Raw genomic sequence first — 26,523 nt, 5'->3', positions numbered from 1 at the left:
GCCCTGTATACGCATTTGCTCTGTTTTCTTTACGTTACGAATCACCCTGTATAATTTTCATCAATTAATAGTAATGTAGTAATAGAAAATATATTAGAAAATAACTGTGCGTACATCATTACGGCACAAGGTCGGCAAGTTTAATTAGGAAATTTAAAAATAGATACCATGCCAGTAAAAGGGATTCTTTGAATATAGATATGTACCACTTTTACCACCAGATGTAAGAGCCTTTACTCGAAACAAGTTTAAAATCGTAATGAACAATACTCCTACTCAAGAAGCAAGATGTAACGTAGCTGAGTGTTGCGAGACAGTAAATAGTAAAACTAATATTTTACTGACGTGGTACCTAACAGTTCTATTTTTTAAATATTTTATCAATGTTCAAAGTGTCCTTAGTCTTGCGTAATTATGCTTTAAAATAAGACAGAAACGAAAACTAGCTGTATTTCGGGGCCAAGGATTCTAGCTTTCAACAGCTTATATTACTTAATATTAGTTGTTGAATGTTAATGAAATTATTACAGTTTCTAGTTAGGAAATTAGCTATCTCTAAATGAAAATTTTGAATTAGATCGGCGATTATTGTGGCTATAAAGTAAAAATTCTTACGGGTATAAATGTAAGACATAAATATAAATCAAAATTTCCACTTTAATACCTATACATAACATTTAAATCCTAGATCTATTTCCAAGTTTTCGCTGTTTTCAAAGGTAATTTTTGAAGCATATTTTTAGCTTAAATCGAATACGATAGATATTTTTTCCCTTGATTTAGTGAGGTGTTTGTGAGCCAATAAAATACCTCGTGCAACCCGAATATCAACACTTTTTTGTATTTTAAGCGACTCCTGCTGAAACTTCATAACCTGCCCCACAAACACGACGGCGGTCGAAAAACTTCCTGCTGAATGAAGTCGACCTGTTCCAGATCCAAGAGGAATGCAATTTCTTATGGAATACTAACACATTTACATCAAATCCTAATTTTATGTGGCCTGTGTTTATTAGATTGAACTATTTAGACGCCCATGAACGTTGCCAATTTACTGGTCTCCTTACGTACACTCAAGGTGTCGAATAGCTTTAACAGTGGCGGTCCTCAAACATCTTGGAATGAATGTCACATGTTTTGTCCGGTTTAAATATGATCAAGGACGATGCACATGCAGCTGTAGGCTTTCAATCACGAACTTACGATTAGGTTTTCAATAATAATGAAGAATTCTGTTACTCAGTTTGAGATCACTAAGCTGCAGTGAGTCTCTGGTGAGAAAAAATTGTGCGTCCTGGAAGATTTCCAAAGGGTAACTGGGAGGAATCAACTGCTCCGATACACTATTGTTGAATCGGTCACCCTCTTATGTGAACATCGAAGAACCGGCACATAAACGGTGGTTTTGGAAACAGCTTATTTTTTGAACAATACTGTATACAACTAAGGCAAACAATAACATACCAATGAAAAATGAATCAAATTAAATCTGTTTAGTGCGAGAAACGACGCGTTGCAAAGTGCCTATTTATTGTTTCTTCCACTAACATTTGTCTCCTCAGACAACACAGAGAAAGAAATTTTCACTGCGATATTTTTCATATTTTACTGCAAAAATTGGTTCCTATTCTTATCGGCAAATAAATTCTTAATTATCTGTATTCAGTTAGAATAACATACGAATTCGATTCACACAGAAGAATTCCAATCCCTGATTATTGCTATTTTTTAATTATTAATGATATTGTTTTATTTTATATTATATAAATTACTTTGTTATATAATATAATTATACACAATTTTTTAAATTGTTTTATTATGGCCTAATTTCCTTCTAATTCATGCTAGAATGACTTATTAACTACCCAAAAAACCCAACACCACGATTTCTGATTCTGTAAAATGTTTATGCCGAATGAAAAATGAAGGAGATTCCATTTCATAGAACTAATCTTGTCTGCAAAGTTACTAAGGATTTCAAAAATCGGGCCTCAGGGCCACTAGACCATCCACTAGTTTATCTTTACATAGAAGATATTTTCCTTGAAAATTACGAAACTGACCCGTAGTCCGTCTTTATTAGAACGTTTCTAAAGATCTTTTGATAAAGTTCCAAGAAGAGAAGAACGAAGTAGGTAATTGAAATATTAACTTAGTAAGTGCATTTTCAAACTTATAAAATTTGGTTTCAAAAACCGTGAAACCAAATCTCCAAAATCTAGTACACTTTGTATTTTGAGTGTACCAAATTTTTCTATAATACAATGCAGGATGTTTTATGATGAGAGAAAGATATTTTAGGAGAAGATTGTACAGTTCATTTCCAACAAAGGACGCCATATAAATAAAGGTCCGATTTTCAAAAGTATAAACATATTAATTTTTACTAAAATTGCGATCCTCAAATAAAAAAAAGGTAACACTTCCACTGTGCTTTATTACTGTCTGACAAGTAAGTTAGAAGTGTTTTAAATCACAAATAACTTTTTCTTATTACTAGTTACCCATATAAATACAGAAAAGACATCTCTAAAGTGAGGCATTTTAGAATAAAAACAAACAAGTAATATTTTCTTTACTGTTAAAGAAACTATTAGTTAATTTTACGGGTACGTGAACTACAAGAAAGTGAATTGTCTTATTTTCTTGATCATTTCGATCATAAATTTAGTTGACATGTGGTTTAATGGCCTTTAATAAAAAGCGGTAAGATAAACTATGTTTACCAACAAAGGGTATACTCATATAATTTTTATTTATGGTTTTGCTAAAAATGTGTTTCCAGAGAATTTTAGCCGTTGATTTATTAACCAGTTTGTTTGTTTTTTGGTACCATTAGTGTAAGAGAAGTTGGTTGTACTGTTATTATCATTTCTTTTCTGGAATTGATTGATTGAGAATACATTTTAGTTTTTACGTAATCCCAAACGTAAAATCCGGAGGTGTTAAATCTGGGTTCCGCGGAGGCCATCTCATAGGACAAGAGCGCACTATCTACCTTTTCAGATAATTTTCATTTCTTCTAACAATTTCAAGCTATTTATTTTAATTCTAAAAGGATATACTTTGGAGACGTCTTTTTTGTATTTTGCTGAGTTACTAATTGGAACGTTGCTATTATACATATGTTCAAGAGAATTATGAGCTACAAATTATAAGAAAAAGCTTTTCGCGATTTTAAACACTTCTGATTTAGGTGTCACGCAACATCAAAACACAGCGTCAGTGTTTTTTGATAATAAATTTTATGTTCTTTTATAAAGTGAATTTAAATTTTTGCTGTGTAGAATTGGAGAGCCGAGTTTTAGTAAACAATATCACTACACATCAAGAAAAAAATAAAAAGTAAATATTTTTTAAACCGTTGGAAATCGGACCCTTACTTATGTGATTTTTTTTAATGATTTTGGAGATTTGGTTTATGACCATTGTTGCCAAGTGCTTCCACTGTTCAATTTCATGAAGAAAGCTCTTACATTTGGTTAAATTAATCTTAATGAGTTTTGGCATCTTAACTAGGTGAACACAATTTTCCATTGACTACTTCTGTTGAATTCAAAATAATTCCCATAACATGTTGACATTAAACCGCGAGCACTATAAAAAGCTTTTCCTGAAATAACACTGTTTAGACGATTGGCCTAGTCATTGGCGCCTCAGAGGTGCACTTTTATCCACTATTTAATGCCCAGATAAATGAACCAACGATTATGATGCCACACAATTGTGGAGTGTTGTCAGTCCAGTTTAAGAAGTTGATAAAATAATTGGAAAGTTTTGGCAAAAATAAGGCGCGCTCCTGGACGGACTAAGTATGCGTTGTTATCATACGTTGGAGTAGCACAAACAGTTAAAGAGTGAGCGAGATATTCAAGAGTTGCTTGCAGCTACAGCAACAGCAGCAGGTCAGCTCACACGACGTCTGTTCATTTCGTCTCCACGATTACTGTCGTCTTTACTCGAATCGTGCCCCCCTATATGGTTTGGCATGGATCGCGCCTGTATAAAATTACATCTCTTTTTCTCCGCTCCCTTCTAAAAATACCACAGCCTACGGTTATTTTGAGAGAATTGTATACAATTTTTCTTTTAATGAGATAGCCTTATTTACTTCGTTCCAATTCTACGATAAACCGAAAATAGTTGGTTGATTAATTTCCCCGTCGAGATGGCGATTCGTTAGTTATCGATGATGATAATTATTAATGAGGCAAAAGCGATAACAACAAATAATAATTTTTGACCGAGGCAACGTTTGCTAATTGAAATCTATGTCATGCAGGTGCAGAATACTTTTGAAGTTAGTTCAAGTCCCCCCATATGAGCACTGATTCGAACGGCCGCTTGAGCAAAAATATTCATTCAGTATAGCACTGGGTGAATTTTTTGTGGATGACTCATTGAAAGCCAAGCGAAAGAGGTCCGAGCTAAGGAGGTGGGAAAATCCTGAAAGTTGTGGTTTTGCAACGGTTTTTCAATCCGACGTCGCGACGACCATAGCAGAGGAGGAGCTGGCGGGGGGCGTCGTTACGTTTTGGTTTAGATTCGAAGTGCACGTTGGACTCCTTTAGTCAGTGCTTTGGAGGCCACCAAGCAAACTTAAAGTTAGACGAACGACTCGACGACGCGCCGTACGACGGGACGACGAAGTACCACGCGAACGCGAAGTGTGTGCAGTGACGTGAAGAAGTGTTGGGTACTATCCCTTATTATACCCTACCAGGAAGTAAGTTCGATGTGTGCTAGTGAGGCGTAAGTGCTAATCTAGTGAACTTTACAAAGAAACATCTGAGGAAGATCCGAGAGTGCGTTCCCGTTAAAAACCTAGATCCGCAGTTACGCTGAACACACACCTCTTCGAGGGTACACCTACATCCCTCCCTTTCAGGGCAGGGTTCATGTCAATGATATCAGGATAACGCGAAGAAAAGAGCATGGGAGTGGCGGAGGATTTCGCTCCCAGCTTCACCCAGAAGCCGCAGCTTCGGCAGGAGGATGACGGGAACAAGCTCGTGTTCGAATGTCAACTGCTCGCTTCCCCGAAACCGGATATACAGTGGTTCCGCAGCGACACACTTCTCTCTGAAGACAGCCGAACCAATTTTAAAATTCAGTCCATAGGAACGAATAAATTTCTTGTAGTTTTGGAATTAGATGATGTCATTGAGACTGATGCTGGACTTTACAAAGTTAAAGCGAAGAACACCATGGGAGAGGTGGCTGCCTCTATCAATCTCAATTTCAGTCGTAAGTACCAGCTTTTCTCTTGTTAAAACACTCCTATCCCTCATCGCTCTGAATGTATTCTTATAATATGTTTCAAATTTTCAGCTATGGACGAGCCCAAAGAAAAGTAAGTTTGACTAGGGAATGAGACAAAAATAAGTCCTTAAATACGCAAATGGTTGTTTTATAGACAAATAGACGGTCTTGCACCAACATTCGCAAAGAAACCAGCTATTCGGCAGGAGGAAGATGGTAAAAAACTGCTTTTCGAATGTCGAATCCAAGCTGATCCCCGTCCAGTCGTCAATTGGTTCCATAATAACAACCCTGTCAAAGAGACACCCCGTCACAAGGTACAGGACTGTTCTTCATTTAATAATTCATACCATCTATATATCCACTAAAACAATCATAATACAGTGGAATTTACGGTTACCAATCGTTACGTATATGGATCGTACACACCCACCTAACTTGCTTGCAGTCTTAGACGTCAAAAATGAATAATACTGTTTTCTTTATGCTTAAACTAAATAACTGAGAACGAAACTCATTTACACAACACGTTGAAATAAACTTGAACGCGTGCCAGAAATAGCAAGTGATTAAATAAATAAAAATGACAAATCAGCAAGTAACAATATCCTGTACAAATACCTGGGATTTACAAAGTGTATGTTTAGAACTGGACCTTGAAAAATTAGGTAACATCGAGAATTCGAAAATTCAGCTATCGAATTTCTTAAGTAAAAAATGCCTTCTTAAGTTTAAAAACGACATTTCAATGAAAGTGTGTCAATAACAAAAACATATGAGCTTGTTTTGTCATTTCACCATATAGGGCTCTACTTAGATATGCAATTCATGATCATTTTTGTTATTGAAATATCTAGAAACACGCAAAAATCAGGTAAGAAGTCAAACTCACATATTTAAAGCCCCACATCTTCGAAGTTATAGAAATATACTCAGTTCCAAAAAAGTAGCATTATTTGAATACACTAAAAGGCTTTTAATTATTATATAGGTTTTTTTTTTAACTTGCAGTTATATTAACACTGCGGTGTCATTTCATCAAAACATTTTTTACAGTATTTTTGAGTTTGCCTCGAAACTGTTTGAACATTTCTTAGTTATATACTACCGTTTCGTTCTAATTTCGAAATTACGCCTGTTGAATTGGCAAAAATGTCGATATCTCAAAAACACTTGTAAATAGGTATATGATATTTTATATTACGTTATATAAAATATTCATACGGTTTTTGGGGCAAATTCAAAAATTGTGTAATGTGAGATATTTGGAGTATTGTGTTTTTACTTTCAAGCCTGATAAACGATTAATCACCTTAAAAGAAGGTAATAAAACTTACAGTACATGAAAAAACACTGCATAGTAAGACGGAAATTATATCTTAAAGAATTTAAGAATTTACAATTTCATTTTTTTTCTCTCTAAAATGCCTTTAATCTCTTGTAAATTGAATCACCTTCTTTTAACGTGATCCGCCCCTTAAAAACAGAATCACAAGCTCATAAACTCTCTCAAGTGCCGCAACCTTAAAAATATTTTAGATGAAATAGGTCATATAATAACGTGTAACGTTTAATATGGGTAATTATAAATTTTTACATAACTATATTTCTTCCTTATTAGATCGTTGGTATTTTTGGTAGGACACTTTGTATATGGTTCTAGTGTATATGCGGTAACTTATTTTATTAAAAAAAGAAATGAGGTGTTCCCGGGTAGATAAAACGTCTTGTCGCATAAAAGGTTGTCAAATAAATTTTAATTTTTTTAAAGTTAATTTCTAATATGAATAAGGTTTAAATCATAAAATAGATAGTTGGACTTGAAAATTCTAAAAAACACTGTTTTTTTGGAGAATAAATTCTTTTATGTGTTAAATAGGACAAAAAGTAATAAAAAAAAGTTGTGTAGAACCAACATTTAGGCCTGTAGGAAATGAACATAAAAACATATGTAAGAGATTAACATTGTTATCGTTAGCATTTAAACGAAAATATTTAAATTTGGCTTACGGGCCTCAATGTTGATTCTAAATATTTACATAATAAGCTATTGGAAAACTGTTTTTTTAAAACTTATGTTTTTATGAATGCATTGTTATGCATAAAATGCATTTTTAGGTAAACAGAGTTGAAACTCTCTAATTGAAAATTTAAATTCATAATTTTTGGCTTTTTTAAAGGTCGTTTTACCTGTCCGTGAATACGCAATAATATTTAGGTGATAGCATGCACAGAACGTTTAAAAAATATTGTAAAAAAATCTCCTTTATTTTCTGAAGAGAACTTCACAAAAAGTGACACTTATTCAATGAATTCCGTGTCGTTATTTTAACTCAAAAAGGAAAAAAGATATATGGGACATTCCATTGTTTAAATTACTTTTTAATTCTTATTGAAATGTCGCTAAGTTAATTTTATAAAAAAATTTAAATTTGTTCTTACAAATAATTAAAACTGTGTAAAATATTAATCAATTTTTGATCATTAATCCTTATACTTACAGTGCTCTCATGTTCTGGATTTATCGCTCTTGAAAAACCTTTTTTATGCATTTCACAATTTTTTTATATTACTTTTTATACTACTATATTTTTTTAGCTATACTACTAGCACTTTAAATAAGTGGATAATTTTGCTTTTCAGCCCTAATTATGACCAATTACATACTACTGTATATTCCCATGAAAAAAAAATGAAAAATTACTAATATATATTTTCTCAATACTAAAACAATGAAAATAGATACAACTAAATTTAAGGTAATTCTAACTAAAAATTCATCGACCTTTTCTCCTAAAAAAGCCGTAATAGCAATTTTTGAAACTTGACTTGATGAAAGTTCATGTAATTAACCATGATTAAAGTGAAAAGCCAACATATATTCCCTTGTTGAAGGCGCCCTATTGGCACAAAATTGATGAAAAAATAATGATTTTATAAGGTTAATACTATCTGGACCCATATTGGTAACTGGTATAAAACTGATAGACCCTTGACCACAAATCTCATTCACCACTTTCTTGTAAATCTGAGCGTAGTTTTCCTATATTAATTTTGTCATAATGAAATAACTCCTTAGATTTCGCAAAAATCGCGCTGAGCTGATTAAAATACCTGTTAGAACAAATTCGAATGATTCTAAAGAGAAATACTTCCCTTTCAGTTGAGGATAGACAAAGATGGCCACTCATACTTTGCAACCCTTGAAATAATAAATGTCACGGTTGAGGATGCTGGCAAATACAAGGTCACTGCAAAGAATGAACTGGGAGAAAGTAACGCTACGATCAGCCTCAACTTTGATAGTAAGTTAAATGTGGTGTGTCTACCTTGCTTTGTGTGTCGTAATTGCAGTCCAAACTCTATTTCTTTCAACCCTAATACCCATTGCCAAGCGCGGAATAACCCCTAAGAGTAACTTGCAGAAGCTTTTAAAAGACAGCTTCTAACCGATAAGTTTCTGGGGTAGTGCTCTTTGCCCTTCTCGGAATCAGTTCGTACCCCCTGATTAGACCCTCCCCTGCCCCCCAAAACACCTGTATTTTCTATTGTAACCCCTTTATCTCCAATTCAATCGCAATTGACGCCAGCAGCTAAGGACAAGTAAGTCAGCACTCGTGCACAGTACAATGGACTAACCGACGCTTAATCTCAGCTCAGCTTTTAATTTGCAGTTTTTTAACATCCCATTTCTAATCAGTGTACATTAAAAATCCGATTCGTTTGTGTGAGTTCAAGCTTAGATTAGATGAAATTTTGACTATGCAGTGCAACGCAGAGCGACCTGGGCCCTGGGGAGCGGACTGTTTTTCTGTTTTTAGGCCTAACTCGAGGTCCCGCTCCAACCACCCGCACCATCAACACTTGTACTATTTAACATTGATAACTATCAACGGCCATGTTCTTGCAAAATGTGACACATGTATTTCAGAGTTGTAGTACACCATATATTTATTTATTTATTTATTTATTTATTTATATCACTTTAACACAGTTGAGCGTAACGTAATGATTAAAAGCTGAGCTTTTCCTTTCGGTAAGCCTTGTAAGTTGCGCGAGTTGCTGGCTGTCCTATGTACAAGATAGCCAGTTTAGAAGGGTTTATGCATTAGGCGATGAAGCTCCCATGCCTGAGCAAGAGGGCATTAAACCAACTTTCACGGAGCGACCGGTCATCCGGCAGACGGACGACGGTTCCACCATCTTATTTGAATGCCGGTGCGTCGGAGTCCCGAAACCCGAAGTTCAGTGGTACGTATGACCCGGAGAACCCCTTCGCCCTGCCGGGTTCTGACGACGGGCACCACTCCGTAGGTACCACGGCAAAGAAGAAATCGGCGATACTGGTGGTCGGTATACCATCTCGATGGACCTGGACCAGAAGCTTTATTATTTGGCCAGGTTGGAAATCGACAATGTGCAGAAGACTGACTCGGGCGAGTACCGCGCCTTGGCGAAGAATAAGTACGGTACGGCGGTGGCGACCATCAACCTAAACTTCGAGAGCAATGAGAAACCAAAGTAAGCGCGTGAGTGATTTGTATCTGTATCCGCGGTGATTTGCCACTCTTTCGTAGAATTCCCGACGGGAAGGCGCCCCGCTTCCCTAAGAAACCAACAATCCGGCAAGAAGGAGACGTACTTATAATGGAGTGCCTCCTGGAGGCAAATCCAGACCCCGATATCACTTGGTTCCAAAGTGAAAAAAGCATTGCGGACAGTTCTCGAGTTCGCATGCTACGAAAAACTACCACTAAAGACACATATCTCCTCACTCTAGAAATAGCAAATCCGACCCGCTTTGATGGCGGGAATTATCGATGTAACGCTTTCAATCTGTATGGCGAAAGTAACGCCAATATCGCGCTAAACTTCCAAGGTAGGCTGCAACAAGAGCAGTCTGATCGTACCGTATCTGTACCTTATATGTCTGTGAAACGTCTCAATTCCGTTACTGATTGTATTTTCCGATTTATGTTCCAGTGCCGTCAACACTCTGTCTTCGACCTGTGTAATGTCATTTTGCATGAGCATGGCCTTTTGATTTAAAAGCCTGTCTCTAGAATAGTCATAACGTATTTTGGTGCGTGTTACAGGTGGTGACGATGCCGCAGGTTTTGCGCCGTCATTCATCGAGAAACCAAAAATTATCCCGAACGAGAGCGGGACTCTCATTACCATGAAATGCAAATGCAAAGCGAAACCGAAACCCGAAGTCACGTGGTTTCGCGGAACCACGGTTGTTAAGGAGTCGTCTAAGACAGCGATCCGAGTCGTAGATGTAGAAGAAGACATATATGAATTGGTACTCGAGATTAAGGTAATGAACCCCAATAAATTCCCTATACTGATAAAACAAATCTGTGAACACGAAAAACTTTAAAGCAATTGTATTCAGTGTTCAAAACTTGATAGTACCATCGGTTTCCCCTTGTCTCTTTTAAAATTGACCACTCTGTATAACGTTATACCACGAGTCACTAATAAAGACGGCCAGCCGTACTTTAGAAATTATCCAAAGCGAACTTAGCCAAGCTTTAGGAGTTCATGGAGGAGACAGATATTGTTCAGACTTAAATCGTATGGTTTCTGAAGTCACATCCTTTTCACCACCCCAAACTTTTTTATTGTGGCACCTGCTTCACTGATCGTTCATTTTTTTAAAATTGCTTGAATTGATTCCTTGTTGAAATTTGAAAACGATTCAGTTTCCAAAAAATATTCCGAATCGTTCCTTATAAAAGCGTCAATTTCAGGACCCTTCAGGCCCCGATGGTGGCACCTACAGATGCCACGTCAAAAACGAATTTGGCGAAAGCAACGCCAACCTCAATCTCAATATCGAAGCCGAACCCGAACCCGAAGGGGACGGCCCCACTTTCGTCGAGAAGCCCAGAATAACTTCTCATCAAGGAGGAAAACTGGTCATAATGGAGTGCAAAGTTCGCTCAGACCCCAAACCTACCATAGTATGGTATCGCGAGGGTAAACAAGTAACAGAATCGAGCAAAATAAAAATGAGCTTCGAAAAAGTCGAGGAAAACGTATACTACATTAAACTAGAGCTTAAAGATCCTGGACTGGAAGATTCTGGCTTGTATAAATGCAACATTAAAAACACATATGGAGAGTTAAACGCAAATTTAACTCTCAACATTGAAATTATCCCCGTAATAAAGGAGAAACCAAAAGTTATCAAAATCATCAAGAAGAAGACTGTAATCGTTGAATGCAAAGTGCTTAGCAAGTTCGCTCCTGACTGCACGTGGTTCAAGGAAGACAATGCTGTCAAGGAGGACAACAGGCATCAAGTACAAGTAGAGCAAGTTAATGACGTAAGTTTCCCCCCAAAAAACATTAAAAAGGTATATAAAGTAAAATCTTGTTTCAGGGCGAATTCGCTGTCAAATTGGAAATATCTGATGTGCAAAAAAGTGATAAAGGTCTCTACAAATTGGTCGCTAAAAATGAGAAAGGAGAAGCAACTTCTCAAACTGTGGAGGTGACAGAGTTGCCTCCAGATGAAAAACCTAAAGGAGAAAAACCAAAGCTGACCAAACTTACGAATATTGTAAGTTTATGTAACCTTCACATACATATTCAAAAAGAGGTTGAACCAAAATCGAATGTTATTTTGTCACCAGCGAAACGGAAAAAACTAAAAAATAAATAACACAAAGGAAAAATAAAAATAAAAAAAAGCTCTTCAACTTTTTTTGTCGGAACATGTGCTGCTTCACTGAATCAAATATTTTCGTCAACGCAATCATTTTTCTTGATAATAGTATGTGCACTAATTTCAAGATAATGTTTTAGTTCAAAAAAATCTTATAATTACAAAAGCATTACAACTTTTGGATCAAACACCCTTTTTTTTCTCTGTATAAATTTTTAGCGTTTACTATTGAAATATATTTCAGACCATCGAAGAAGGGAAGTCTGCAGATTTCATTTCTTCATTGAAATTAGCCGACGAGACGGTTATTATAACCTGGTACAAAGAGAGCACTGTTATCAGAGAATCAAGTGAAAATAAAATTTCATTTGATGGAACTGTTACTCGTTTGAGTATTTCTAAATGTAAAACCACCCACTCTGGCTCATATAGAGTTGTGGCGAAGAATGAGTTTGGCGAGGATGAGGCAACAGCGATCCTCACTGTAAAAAAGAAGAAGGATGAGGACGAGGTAATTTTCCCTGAATTTATCTAAAGAATTTTGTTATAAAATCATGTTTATTTTTTCACACTTTACACACAATTCACACTGAAGGAAGAAGAAATTGAGGAAGAAGAACAGCAGGAGTTAAAAATCCAAATTAAACAGCCGGAAAGCGAACCGGAAGAGTCTGAGGTACACAAAAACAAACACGAATTTTGCTTTAACTACACACATACATATTCGACTTTAACACAAAGCAGTTCTGGGAAGCTTTGCGTTTATTTTTCTGATCGACTGATTTAGATATTTTATGGCATTCCATTTAACACCTGGCCTTCGATTTTTATAAATATTTTGCAGCTTAATAAATTTAAGCCTTCGTCTTCAAACACTTTTATATAAATAAATGAAAATTAATTTATAAGCGTTTCGTTCGTTTCAAGGGTGTTACATTTCAGTTTGAGTTTGATCTGTCCTATCACTTTTAAATTTCTCATTTGAGCTAATTATAATTGAGTGTACTGATAAAAAGTAACGTTGTTTTTGGCTTTTAGGAAGAGGAAGAGGAGGAACAAGTTCAGAAAAAGGTTGAGGAGAAGAAGGAAGAGAAAAAGGAAGAGAAGAAGGAAGAGAAAAAGGAGGAGAAGAAGGTAGAACAGAAAAAGGAAGAGAAGAAAGTGGAGAAGAAAGTAGAAAAGAAAGCTGAAGAGAAAAAAGAAGAAACAAAAGTAGTGCAAAAGGTAGGTTGTTATTGTTTAGTTCTCTATGTATCTTGGGTCTAACAAACTACATTTAGAAGGAAGAAGAAAAGAAGGTAAACAATGTTACAAAGAAGGACGTAAAGAAAGTCGAGGTTAGTCTCACAAACATGTTTGTTAAGTGTTTATCTAAATATCGTCCTTTGTCTATATTTGTTTAGGAGACTAAAATTGAGGAAAAAGAGAAAAAGGGAGTCAAGCACACGACCGCACAGAAGGTAAGCTAATTTATTTGTTTATGTGGAAATTAAGAAAGAACAATGCATGATAGATCGAAGAGAAAACTGAATCTCGCAGAAGCTCCATAGTACAAACTAAAGAAGAAATTATTAAAGACAAAGACACTAAGTCCTCAAGTCGTAGATCTTCAGTGGTAACTACCACCACTGAAGAAGAAACTAAATCCGAATCTAGGAAATCGTCTATTGCTGAAGACAAGAAAAAGAAGGTTACAATTGGTGCCAAAAAGTTGGAAACTACTCCTGAAGCGGTATGATGAAATATTTATTTGTTAGGGTACATAAATTATTCCTTTTATGTTTCATTGTAAATGACTTATATGTTTTGTTTAATGTGTGACTAATTCCAATGTAGAAAACACCAACCACACCCACAAATAACGTAGACGAAAGTTTTGCCAAAAAAACTGAACCGGCCGCGAAAAAAGCTGAGCCGGCCAAAAAACCCGAACCTGAAAAACTTAAATCTCCACCACCCAAAGAACCCGAAAAGGTCAAATCACCGTCGCCAAAGATCCAATCACCACCCCCGAAAGAACCAGAAAAACTCAAATCGCCGTCACCAAAAACAGCGGAAAAAACACCTGCAGCTAAAATTAAGTCCCCTCCTCCGAGTGAACCTGCAAAAAAGCCTGAAATTAAGCCTACACCTAAACCTGCTCCAGAAAAGAAAGTTGAACCACCTAAACCCGAGGAACCCGTGCCAGACTTATCCAAAACACGTGGTACACTAAAGAAGGTATACTTTACACTCATTTTTCTAACAGCCACCAGGTTTACATCAGAAAATTTTTAAACTGTGCACATCAACTAATAATAATATATGTCGACACCATTATTTAACTAAATCTAAAATAGAATATTCTGGTTTTCCATATGTCTTCGTTGGAATGTCTTCCACTGTGACGTCCTTATTTGATGTATCTCTCGTGTGTCGTGCAGACTGAAACCAAAACTGAACCTGCACCGAAGGTAAGTGCCAATAGCTCTAAGCAATTATTTAAATGTAAGATATAAAGGGAAATATGCATATAACAAGGTGAATTTGTTTACGGTTATATAGAACGAAAAAGTGAAAAGACCCATTCCTCCTAAAAGTGAAATTAAGCAAGGTAGCTTCAAGGATATTCAGTTAAAGCCTGTCGAGAAAAAAGAGGCTAAAATTGCTGAACAAGCAAAAATTGAGGCCGACTTGAAGGTAACGGCATTGGACTTGCAATGCCTCTACGTGTATCTCTCTCTCTTTTTCTCTTAATTTCTTCTCTATCTCTTCATTTTTCTTCCACGCAAATTCTTTCTTTCTCTTCTATTCTTTGTATATATCTATAATTTTCTTTTCTTTATAATAAAACAAGACTATGTTTTCTTTTCACACTTGACCATGATTTAGTCAACCTACTACTAACCCTCTTTCGTCTAATAAAACAAAACATTGTTTTATATGGACACTTGCCTATGATCTAGTCGATACCTTACTAACCCTCTTCTAACAAGACAAAAAAATGAAATTCCTTCCTTCTCAACAGCAAGTAGAGACTAAAAAACTGGATAAGGCTACTGCTCAAAAAGCCAAAAAGAAGGACGATTTTGATGTTAATGCCTGGGAAAACATTCCCGACTATGACAGACCCGTCTTGGAAACATTCGAGCCCCACGATATGCCTGATTATGCGGGAAGAGATAAAACTAAACTCACTAAGGTATCTTGCATCTCTTGCTTTAAATGCTTTGCAAATGCTCTCGAAACAACCCCCTTGCTTACGCTCGCAAAACCAAAAGCGAAAAAACTTTTATAAATAATCGCAATCAAAATAGGAAAAGCCTCAATTGGCTACGGAGGGCAAAGAAAAGCCTGCTCTCTCAGCGGAACAAAAAGCTATACCCACGAATGTACCTCAAATTAAAACCCCTGAGGCTCCTAAAATTGAAGTAATTAAAGAAAGAACGCCAGAACCACGCAAGGCATCGTTGGAACCTGGTGGTACCGGGGGTAGTAGACGTGGTTCTCTAATCCCACCAGAGGGCATGGGCAGACGTGCCAGTATCATCATTTCTGATGAGGTAAGGTTGAAGGTTTTAATTTTTAATGTTGTTTTAAATTTGTATTATGGAATTTTTTTAAATTCCCACACGATAATGCAAATTTAAAATTTTAGGAATTTTAAATCATGATATCACATTTTTTGAAATTAAAGTGATATAATGGTTTTAAAAATCCTATTATAGTACCATGTAAGTTTGTCTAAATCACCTGTTGTACAGAGTTGAATATATTAGTGTTCCTGTCTAGAAAGTGAAGATGTCCCGAGTTGAGTCACATGTCTTTAACTTTTATGTCTTTAGGAACATAGAAAACTCCGACCAGGAGAGGTGTTAGAAGACAAAAAGGTAAACCCCAAAGTGGTGGTATACGTCATACAAGCCTGGAAATGCCGTCTAAATGCGTTAACAAACGAACTTTAACGTTTTGGCACATGCAACGTTTAAGTTTCTTAAATTTCAATTAAAATAATATATGGACTTATAATTATTAATGCACTTAAAGAGCGTGCAAAGAGGTTTTTTTCATAATAATTGAACCTCCTTGCCTCTCTTTAAATCTAGCACGTACTTTATGCACGAAGTCACACCATACTTTAGCACCAGCAAGCTGGCAAAGCATCACACTTTATAGACTTAATAATAAGTTCTGCAGCCCTAGAGTATTACACTCGTGAAATGTAGGTTTAATTAGAACTTTCTGAAGTTCTGTACGAGGAAAAAGTTACTCCCTGAAAGTTGTTTTAAGACTATTATATGATGTCTTTTCACAGGGAGGAAAATTACGTCCCGGAGAGGTCATAGATCCAAAGGTGAGGTTTGTGTTTAAATACACAAAACTGGCCTTTCGGTTTGTTACATGAATTTCTTGAATCTAACATGTTTTGGTTGATTTATTGCTTATTTATCGCCATCCTTTAGTTTATCTCATCTATTTTTTTTCTTTAAAGCCCAAATCAAAACGTCCTGGGGAATTAGCTACTGATAAACAGGTTAGAGGGATAATGTAAATGTAGATTTACTTTAGATGAAGTCTATAATATTTAAATGTCTGTGTCTAACGATTTTTTAGATCCGAAGACGACCATAATTCTAGACATTCTGTCGAGATTTTTTGATATAACATTACATGTGGGATTTTCAAATGTAAATAATTATTTGTATATGAATTTTAGAGTCCTATCTAATATTTTATGTCACTACTTCCTTTTTTACTGTTTCTTTTTTTTTAATTAATTTCTATCCGTGTATTAATATAATCAAGGCTTTAAATTATGATATAATCTGAGATCAAGTAGCAACTCATGTCTCCACTACTCAAACAGATTATACCATTTTCGGTAGAAGCTCTACCTAAGTCTGTTACTCACACTTTCTAGTAGTTCCTAATTCTGTTTTCGTTTTTGAAGTGACTATCAATGAATTTTGAAACTTTGTAGTGTATATACTCGTAAATAACCCTAATAAACATGCTTAGTTTAACACTGGCTTTGAGCTGTATAGGCTTTTGTGCTTCAATGCTTTATGTGTTGTATACATGTTCAGCCCTAGGAACAATTAATACAGTTAATTAGTTGTCCTTAGGAGGTATTTGCACAAGTTTCTGGAGCACCAATATTTCAGCACAAAGCTTTTGAAAGCTCCATTTAACTGTGCGAAAACAGCAGAGCTAATACCACTTTCTAATTAAAAAATTATGTAGCGTCGTCGTCCGAGTGCTGAAGTGCGAAGACCCAGTGTAGCAGATTTTGAAGATTTAGTAAATAAACCTTCAACTCCACTCAAAGCTTCAGGTCCTAAAGGTTCGCCTCCAAGCATTATCGACGTACAAGAGAATTATTCTTCAGTTGAAGGTAAAGATTCGGGATTTTAATATATAATACATATATCAAGCTACGCACGTTCTAAATTTGTCGTTAGAGAGGAGTGATAAACCACGTTTAGCTATTTTAAACTGATTATTAAATTGAAGTTCCGGATGGATATTTATAACAATATTTGGGTTTATCCTAGAATAGATTATAAATTAAGGCTATTTTTACCGTAGTCGACGTTAGAAATAAACAAACACTTCTCTAATTTTAGATCAAACGGCGTACATTACGATTCAAGTTGAAGGTGATCCACCTCCAAAATTCAAATTTTACAAGGTACGTCAAATAATTGTTGTTTTAACTTGATATGCAGGGTAAGTAGCGGTAGTGTTCTATTAAAACTTCTGGAGAATTAGAAAAGACAATATAGATCATAAAAATAGCGGACAGGGTGATCGCTTATATGTATATTTTACTCAATACATGTCTCAATTAATATTGTTTATACAAATGAATTTAAATGAGTAAATTTGAGGTATTTTTATTAGCATTCCAAATTTGTTGCCAAAAAAAAGAAGAAACAATCAAAAGGCCTAAAATTTGGCGTAACTTGATTCATTTTAAATCGAACACCATATGCTGTATATCTTATTTATGAGAACATTAAATGCGTTTTGGAAAAAGGTTTTGTGATGTTCTCCTTCTTTTTGGATTTCAAGAATATCTATTACACAAGACTAATGGTTTAAATTTAATGTATTTAAAGCATACCATGATGGAAAACTTACTACTATGAAAGAGATAATCATCAAAATCAAGGACATGGTTGGAGATAATGCTGCCAAACCTTATATTATTTAAATCAGGACAAGACGACGCATTTAATACACTAATAAAATACAGAATGTTTCACTAAAAATGAAGCAAATTTTGTAAATTTTTTGTTCTTTCAGTACTTTTTTGTTGTTCCCAGCACCGGATTCTAACTGCCCGCCTAAAACACTCCAACTTGAACATTTAAACTTTTTACCAATAAAATAAAATAAAGAATGATCATTAAAAACAACCTCAAGTAGGTGTTAAAATATAAGATGCGTTGTCGTGAATAAATTCGTCTGTTATTCATTATCAAAGATTCAACGGTAAATAGCAAATGGCTTAACTAGTGCCTTACGTTTATGATGCATCTATCAACTTCAACTTTTTTTTTTAATGATCACCCGTTATAAACCTGTGTAACATGGAAAATTCAAATGAAGTGCTCAATAAATTTATACTTTAAAATTGCTCAAAATTCAAAGCATATTTTATGTAAGATACTGAACGCTAATTTTCAATTTTCGAGATATTAACAATTAAAATACGGCATTTTTTTCACCTTTAAGAGTTGTAACTTCCAAACAGTTTGAGTTATATGTGATTATCTATAGGTTGTTTATTTGTTCTCTATCTTTTCTTTACTGTAATTAAATAAATCATGAAACACTTTATTAATATTTTTAAAAGGGACGAATATTGGTATTAAACTTAACTCTCTGGGAGCAAAGGCCTAAACTGGAGAGTCGGATTTATCGTACTCTTAAATAGATAATGAGATAAACTCCTCGTCATCCGAAACGAGACAAGGTATTTTTTGGGTTATTTTTAGATTTCCGTAATTTCAAAAAAAATTACCAGATTTAATTGGACCCTATGCTTTTTTGCACTCCACTTAGTTAAATTTTTGATAAATGATTAATCTTTAAATTTAGTTGTTTCCAGATGTAGTATGCAAGATAGAAAAGAAACACGTGCAAAACGATTGGTTTATTATAACATAAAAACGTGTAGATGAGGTAAATCTCTCGAAATTCTTCTATGCATTTTTGGATTGAGTTTCTGACACTGAAAAAGTGACCATTACTATCGAACCATAAAAAAAACCATGGCTTGTTGTATATCCAATATTATCTGTTACATAATCTAAGATATCTGCTAGCTAAGCCTAATAACCAGTAATATTATACAGAGGGTAAAAGCATTAAAAAATTTTAAGAAAATACATTTTCATAAATTCACAGGGATTACGTGTTTTGGTGTTGTGTATAAGTATCAAATTTCTAAAGGATATTTATAACCCTGTTCAACCGACTTACAATTTTCGGTGCGTGTATGTAGAAAGTCTGGATAATTGCTGGCTCGTGAATATCTGTTAAACTGAGAAAGCTAAACGTTTGCTACAAAAATTGGCGAAAACGTAAAGTCCAAAAGAAATTTACATTTTCACTACATTCAAACATTTAACATTATATATTCGAACAAAGAACGTACCTAGCTAAAATCCTATATTTTGTAAAAGATGCTCAATATATGAAAGAAATATTTTTAATGGGTGTTTTTTACTCTTATTTCTTTGGGGTGTTAAGCTCTTTAAAATGTTTATTAGAAATATTTAGCTTTCTTAGCTTAGCGAATATTCCTGTAGTTTTACAGAATCTCTATTGAAACATCATAAATTAAAAGTCGGTTAAACAAGTTGATAAATATTCCTGAAACATTTATTTCATTATAATACAACCAAACACGTTTCCAAGTAGATTGATAACAAACACATTTTCTTAAATTTGTATACCCTTTGTATGATATTATTAATGATAGCTTGACTGGCAGAGATCAACAACCTCAGGATTCCAGATACAGCCTGGGTAGCATGGCTTCATTCATGATAGAAATTAGAAAAACACACCAAAAAAACTGCTTAAAAACGTTATCTTCACATAATTTATGAAGTATCTGAATTTTGTATCAGTGAAATTAAGTTTCGGGTTTTGGTTCTGGAGAGTTAAATCTAATACCAATACCGTCTCCTTTGAAAACATTAATGGCTTGCTTTAGGATTTTCTTTAGGAAAGAGAAGCTAGGGGTGCCAAGTTTTGACGTGGAGAAGCTGTACATTAGACGAGACGAAACAGGTGCTAAGTTTGATATTTGGATTCGTCCTGAGAAGTTAAATGAGGAATATGAAAACTCATTCGGTATAACTTAAACTTTTCGAAAATTAGAATATTACGTCGTATATTACGCGAAATACAGAGTTAATTTTTAGGGGAGTTCAAAAATAATTTCAAAATTTATCAAATGTTTCACTTGATATCTCCATGTTGCCATTGGTTTCTGTTGAAGTAAGCCCCTCTACGAAATTTGAGAAGACTATGTTTTTCTTTATACTATAATTAAAATTTTAATTATCCACAAATTTTAATAGGACAGCTACCAAAAATCACACTGTATATACAGTATGTCACCAATTTAATGTATCACCATTGGAATGTTGCAAGAATCCGCATTTTAAAAGTACGTAGTATCTTCTAAATATAACAAAAATGCGTTTTTAATTATTTTTTTAACTTTAGCCTATTATAGTATAAAAAAATCTAAAAACTTCCGGGTCCGTTTCTCAAAGTGGTTAATAATAAAGTCAAAAATAAATAAAAACGAAAATCGATTTTGTTTTTTATACCTTTGGATGGTTTTAAATTGCTTCTCAACATATTCCACATTGAACTGCATATTAGAATGCATCCATTTATGTATGTCTTGGTTTCAGAGTCTTTAACGGTTTTTGAGATTTCAATGGTACCTTCAGTGGTTGTAGCATAGAGAATATAATATAATGTTTTTCCCCCGATTCAATACATTTCCAGTTTTAAATAAAGTTTCATCTGGAAACTATTTGTCTTACCAATTTCAAACTATGAAATTCCCCGAATTTCTGTGAAAAACTGAGTCATGAATGAAAACCAATCGATTTTCAACCATTAATCATAACTACTAAACTTTATTTTAGAATGTGACAGAAATCATTGAAGGTGGTCGTTTCAAATTCGTAACAGACGGAGAAAACAACTTCATAACTTTGTGCATAAGGAAAGTAAAGCCTAACGATGAGGGGCAATATAAAGTGGTGGTTTCTAATGTGCATGGTGAAGATTCCGCCGAGATGATGCTTTATGTTGCTGGTGAGTCCCATAAAAGGAAAAAATTAATGATACACGTTACAAGTTTGTCCCTGCAGGCGCTGCTGGTGTTGATTTCCGTTCCATGTTGATGAAAAGAAAATACGCCAAATGGGACAAAGAAAAGGGGGACCCTGATTGGGGCGATCTCAAGGAAGTCGAGAAACCGGCTCCTACATTGAAGAAAGTGGAAAAGGTAATAATTGTTTGAATTGAAAGAACGAATTGACTCAATCTAAGAATACGAAGACTTATCATAAACAACGTTCGAATGTAAACATCGACCTGACTTAAAAATAAATCAATCACCTGTACAATTATACAATTAATTTTGCATAACTGACAAGGAACATGCGTTTTCGGGTCAAGAAAAACTTCAACCGGGCTGGGTAATTTAACTTTAGAATAAACGAAGCTAAAAATACTCTAGCGAATGATGCAGAAATTCCAGATCGAAAAACTTGGAGCGAAGGAGATACTGTACCATATTGCACTATAATTAGGTTGGCTGAAACAATTATAACCAAAACTGAGGAGAATTTATTTATTTCAGTGCCAAATAGAGATTAGGCGCTTTTCTTATGCTGGGATTTCATTTGAGTGGCCCTTACTGCGTAAACTGAAGGTTGTTCTCGATTTTTCAATACACAATGCACTTATTAAATTAATTATACGCACCAATATGTCACTCAGTAGTTCTTTATACAGGGTGGGCCATCGAAAACTTGCCACTTCATTTTGTGAGCGTTCGCTGGAGAAAATTGAAAAATTCTCAGACCCCTAAATTTTAAATTTAAGAAGGACACATTTCTTTCACATCATTATGAAAGTAAATGTCACCGTCTGGCAGGAGTGTCAGTGACCTTGAAAATTTGAAATGGAAAGGGGTGTTGAGTGACCCCTTGTTTTAAAACGCTTTAAATTATTTTTTCAACAACGCTAATTTTTTGTAACTTGGATTAGTAATTTTTGAGAAAGTACGTGATCAAAAATTTATTTATTATTTGAAATTTTTGAGAACTGATCAGAAAAATTAAATAAACACCACCCAAAAATAGCCTGAACAACAATGGCAGCTGAAATACCAAAATAAGTTTTAACAACATTTGTTAAACTTGTTAGTTTATTGCTTCAGCGCGAATAATTGAAACCTGAGTATTTTGCGTTTTGTGTTGTTGTGCAAAAATTACCTATTCTGTTGAAGAAAGAGTAGAAATTATTTCTGTTTTTTTTTTGGTATTTTACCTGCTATTGTTGTTCAGGCTATTTTTTGGGTGATATTTATTTCATTTTTCTTATCAGTTCTCAAAAATTTCCAATAATAAATAAATTTTTGATCACGTACTTTCTCGAAAACTACTAATCCAAATTACGAAAAATTAGTGTCGTTGAAAAAAGAATTTAAAGCGTTTTAAGGCAAGGTGTCACTCGACAGCCCTTTCCATTTCAAATTTTCAAGGTTACTGACACCTCTGCCAGACGGTAACATTTACTTTCATAATAATATGAAAGGAATGTGTTCCTCTCAAATCTAAAATTGACGGGTCCGAGATTTTTTCAATTTCCATCAGCGAATCAAATGGAAAGTTTTCGACGGCCCACCCTGTATAGCTTTAGGTTCACAAAAATGCAGTAGATAGTGCAAAAAGCATGTAGAAATGTAAATTACATATGTAAATGTAAATGTAAATATTATTCACCTATTTTAGTGTATTAAAAGTTTACCAATAATAAAAATCGATTGGTAAGTAAGTACTAACTGTATCTCCACGGAAATAATTTGTAATATCGTACCAACTTGTCAACTTGAACTTGACTAATTCTGATAATGACGCATATATGATGTCTGATATGATATCTGACGATTTACAATGAAAGGTGATTTTTTCAATTTGATTTGTTAGCATAAAAGTAAACGCTATTTTGTATTTGTTGATTTTTCCTATATGGCAATTCCTTGCACTCTAGTAGTTACCCTATAGCCTCATAGACATGTCGTGCACACTTCTGATTTATTCATTTAAAATGCTTGGATTTCCGCATTTGAAAATCAGTTTAACAACATCAAAATGAGGAAAATCAAAGATAAACTAAGCATAAAAAACATGATCATTAAGGGAATCGCAGTTATTTCCTCAATAATACGTATGCTATATTAATAGGTACTTACCTTACATTAATTGGCATCCTCCTGCAAAGTCTGAGACCCAACTCTGTATCTCACATTATCTGCAAACTTCATCCTGCAATTAATAAAAACAAATAAATAAGGAATAGTAAGTATTAAAGAACCTAAAAAAGCCTACACTCTAGTTATTATTTCAACGCATCTTCAAATTTTTAAAGTCCCCAATAAATTTGTAACACAATTATTTTACAGCTTAAAGTCTTTGATAGAATCATAGCCCAAGTCTTTCTAGCTGATCCAAAGTGGGTAGCTTAAAGTCTGAGTTGCAGTTTTCTTTCTAGCACCCTGTATCTTCCAGAAGACCTTCGTTGGCTGAACTAATTCCCGATTGGCCGATTTTGCAGCATTTCCAAAGAAAAGAGGTTTGGGATGGGAATCAGAATCTCGCCAGATGTTGTCGATGTTTGTTATGCACGAAAGCATGACAGCTATCTCCCTATCCGTATTTTCCATTATTAACTTCTCCCGGCAAACTAATAATCCTACACTAGGTGTTGTGTCTGCATTCTGATGGTGATGAGAGGAATCGTCCTGTATATGTATATATATATGTGGATTTTTTTGTACATACATGGATTTTTAGGACAACTCTTTCAGCCAATTTTTGAGCCGGCAGATTTTTGACGGGGTCCGATATACATATGATTTTTGTGAATGTCATTTATTTTTGGAAAACAAGTAATGGTTTTGATTATTAACTATTATATTTTCTATTATTTTAGAAAGCTGAGTCCTTCTTGAAGCCTTTAGTAGATCAATATGCTAAGGAGGGCAAGGATAAAAAAGTCGTTTTTGAGGCAGGATTCTCCAAACCGAACTGCAAACCTAAGTGGCTTTTTAGAAAAGATGTAAGACATTCTCAAAGATACTTAATCTGTATTTAACAAAATTTTATGCATAGGAACTCTTCCAAGGAGCTAAATACAAGTTCAAAAACGAAAACGACTTATATCAGCTTATTATTGCGAACCCCAAAGTGGAAGATTCTGGCAAATATACAATTGAAATTGGAGGTGTGCACTGCACAGCTTTCCTCAACGTCGACGAACCAGATCCCTGCTACACATTCACGAAACCTTTAAAGAAAAAATATGATGGATACACTAAACACGAAGTTGAACTCTCTTGTACCGTCAGCAACAGTTTAGCAATTGTAGGATGGTACAAAGGGGAGAAAAAGCTTGAGGATGGTGACAAATACCAGATTTCCAAGGACCTCAGCGGAGTTTGCCGGCTGGTTATAAAAGACTGCACCTTCGATGATATGGGAGATTATTCCTGTAAGCTCGAAAAACAAACTGAAAGAACTGACACTAAAGTCACCATCGTTGAATACCCATACAAATTCGTCAAAGTACTCAAGCATCAACAGCACGTAGAGAAGGAAAACATTACCTTTTTGTGTGAATTGAATGACGCAGGAGGCGACGTAAAATGGTTCAAAGGAGACCAAGAAATTACCCCAGATAAAAGATTGGTTGTTAGTAAAGATGGCCGAAAGAGGAAACTTGTGATTAAAGATGCTAAAGTCACCGATGCAGGAATGTATTCTTGCGTCAGCAACGCTGACAAAACTGAAGCTGAATTGGTGGTCAACTACCTTAATCGCTTCAATAAGAAACTGAAAGACACCAGTGGTATCGAACGTGAGCGATTGGTGCTTGACATTGAGTTGCAAGACTCAACCGCACCAGCTGAATGGTTCTTCAACGGGGAACCTATTGTACCATCTGACCGAATCGAAATTAAAAACCTAGGAGGGGGCAAGCACCAACTCGTCTTCAATAAACTAGATATGGAGGATGATGGAGAAATCAAAGTGGTATCAGGACAGCTTGAATCCGCCATGAAGCTTAATGTGAGTAAAGGAGAGAGCATTCCTAAGATTGACTTCCCATCTACTTATGAAGCACCCATCAGCAAACCCATTCTTATGGAAGTTCCATATAAAAGTAAGTATTGGGTTATTGCTATTTCTGAAACGCTATGTGTTACTTTTTTCGGATATTTCTTGAATTTTAAGAATTTTTTTAAAATCTGAAAGTAATAATAAGCTTTGCAGAACATTCTACTCAATATGGCCCTTTCGACCAAATTATTTGATCGTATAATAAAAAAGCTACCCATAGAACGGGATAAGTAATAGGAGCCATCCTTTGTGAATTAATTAATTTATACTTAAATGTTGTATTTTCTTTAATATCTTAAAAATAATTTAACAAATATATAAACATCTTGTGAAAAAACTCACAAAACCGAAACGTTTCCATAATTTAACTCGCTTAACCGTTTAATTAGTTTTTACCGTTTGCGATATAGCAACGTTACATGGTATTTAGGACATCCTGTATTATTAGATTTATTAAAAAATGCCAAATAGGAATTAGTCGTATATTACCTAAAGTTTAAACAAGATATTTTATTATTATTATTATTTTTATTTTTCGATAAAGTCAATAAATGATGTGAATGATGGACGAATTGTATTCCAAATTTCTATAAATTAACAAATCACTTCTTACAGTTGAAGGAACGAGACAGTCACAACTTGAAGCCAAGCTCATTAAAGATGGTAAAGTCCTTCCTCTTAAAGATGTGGACGTCTTTATAGCAGACGACAAAGTAACCTTCAAATTCAAGAAACCCAGCAGAGATCAATCAGGCCCATATCAAATTAAGCTCTCTAATGCCCAGGGAGAAGACGTTAAAGATATTAAACTTATTATGCAAGACGTTCCTTCTCCTCCTCAAGACGTTAATGTCACCGATGTTTTCCAAGACAACTGCAAGGTGTCCTGGAAGGCCCCTGCAGATGACGGAGGAGCCCCGCTTCTAAACTACGTAGTCGAAAGACAAGATTTGAGCTTAAAAGCCGGTTGGGATAATGTTGGGGAAGTAAAGCCGGGACAGACGAACTTTAAAGTTGAAGGCTTAATACCGAAAAAGCAATATAAATTTAGAATTAGGGCTGTAAATAAATTAGGATCTAGTGAGCCTGCACTGTTTGGTAAACCTGTACTCGCTAAAGATCCTTGGGGTAAGACTATTTTTCTATCTCAAAACATTT

At 34.9% G+C, this 26,523-nt stretch overlaps 1 protein-coding gene across 6 annotated transcripts in view; it reads left to right on the top strand.

Annotated features, from left to right (window-relative positions):
- The first annotated feature begins 4,561 nt into the window (after positions 1–4,561).
- Positions 4,562–26,523, top strand: part of bent (projectin protein bent) — a 50,741-nt gene continuing 28,779 nt past the window's right edge. Inside the window, exons 1-31 of one of the 6 annotated variants that reach the window (XM_066391222.1) lie at positions 4,562–4,726; positions 4,889–5,247; positions 5,332–5,353; positions 5,417–5,579; positions 8,426–8,567; positions 9,375–9,513; positions 9,577–9,783; positions 9,840–10,141; positions 10,359–10,582; positions 11,019–11,597; positions 11,654–11,833; positions 12,183–12,449; positions 12,534–12,614; positions 12,977–13,162; positions 13,219–13,275; positions 13,342–13,398; positions 13,452–13,670; positions 13,775–14,158; positions 14,362–14,391; positions 14,483–14,617; positions 14,946–15,119; positions 15,235–15,480; positions 15,763–15,807; positions 16,410–16,451; positions 17,162–17,312; positions 17,545–17,609; positions 21,100–21,271; positions 21,328–21,464; positions 24,179–24,304; positions 24,358–25,408; positions 25,981–26,493. In XM_066391222.1, coding sequence (XP_066247319.1) covers positions 4,935–5,247; positions 5,332–5,353; positions 5,417–5,579; positions 8,426–8,567; positions 9,375–9,513; positions 9,577–9,783; positions 9,840–10,141; positions 10,359–10,582; positions 11,019–11,597; positions 11,654–11,833; positions 12,183–12,449; positions 12,534–12,614; positions 12,977–13,162; positions 13,219–13,275; positions 13,342–13,398; positions 13,452–13,670; positions 13,775–14,158; positions 14,362–14,391; positions 14,483–14,617; positions 14,946–15,119; positions 15,235–15,480; positions 15,763–15,807; positions 16,410–16,451; positions 17,162–17,312; positions 17,545–17,609; positions 21,100–21,271; positions 21,328–21,464; positions 24,179–24,304; positions 24,358–25,408; positions 25,981–26,493 — 6,409 coding nt within the window. In that variant the 5' untranslated portion in view covers positions 4,562–4,726; positions 4,889–4,934. Of the gene's footprint in view, positions 4,727–4,888; positions 5,248–5,331; positions 5,354–5,416; positions 5,580–8,425; positions 8,568–9,374; positions 9,514–9,576; positions 9,784–9,839; positions 10,142–10,358; positions 10,583–11,018; positions 11,598–11,653; positions 11,834–12,182; positions 12,450–12,533; positions 12,615–12,976; positions 13,163–13,218; positions 13,276–13,341; positions 13,399–13,451; positions 13,671–13,774; positions 14,159–14,361; positions 14,392–14,482; positions 14,618–14,945; positions 15,120–15,234; positions 15,481–15,762; positions 15,808–16,232; positions 16,272–16,409; positions 16,452–17,161; positions 17,313–17,544; positions 17,610–21,099; positions 21,272–21,327; positions 21,465–24,178; positions 24,305–24,357; positions 25,409–25,980; positions 26,494–26,523 lie in introns of all 6 variants that reach the window. The other 5 variants (XM_066391218.1, XM_066391219.1, XM_066391223.1 and 2 more) reach the window with 5 other exon arrangements.

This window comes from Euwallacea similis, chromosome 6, assembly GCF_039881205.1.
Source record: "Euwallacea similis isolate ESF13 chromosome 6, ESF131.1, whole genome shotgun sequence".
In the NCBI taxonomy this organism is placed as follows: Eukaryota; Metazoa; Arthropoda; class Insecta; order Coleoptera; family Curculionidae; genus Euwallacea; species Euwallacea similis.
The sequence above is the reverse complement of the archived record's forward strand: the minus strand, read 5'-3'. Positions and strand labels throughout refer to the sequence as shown.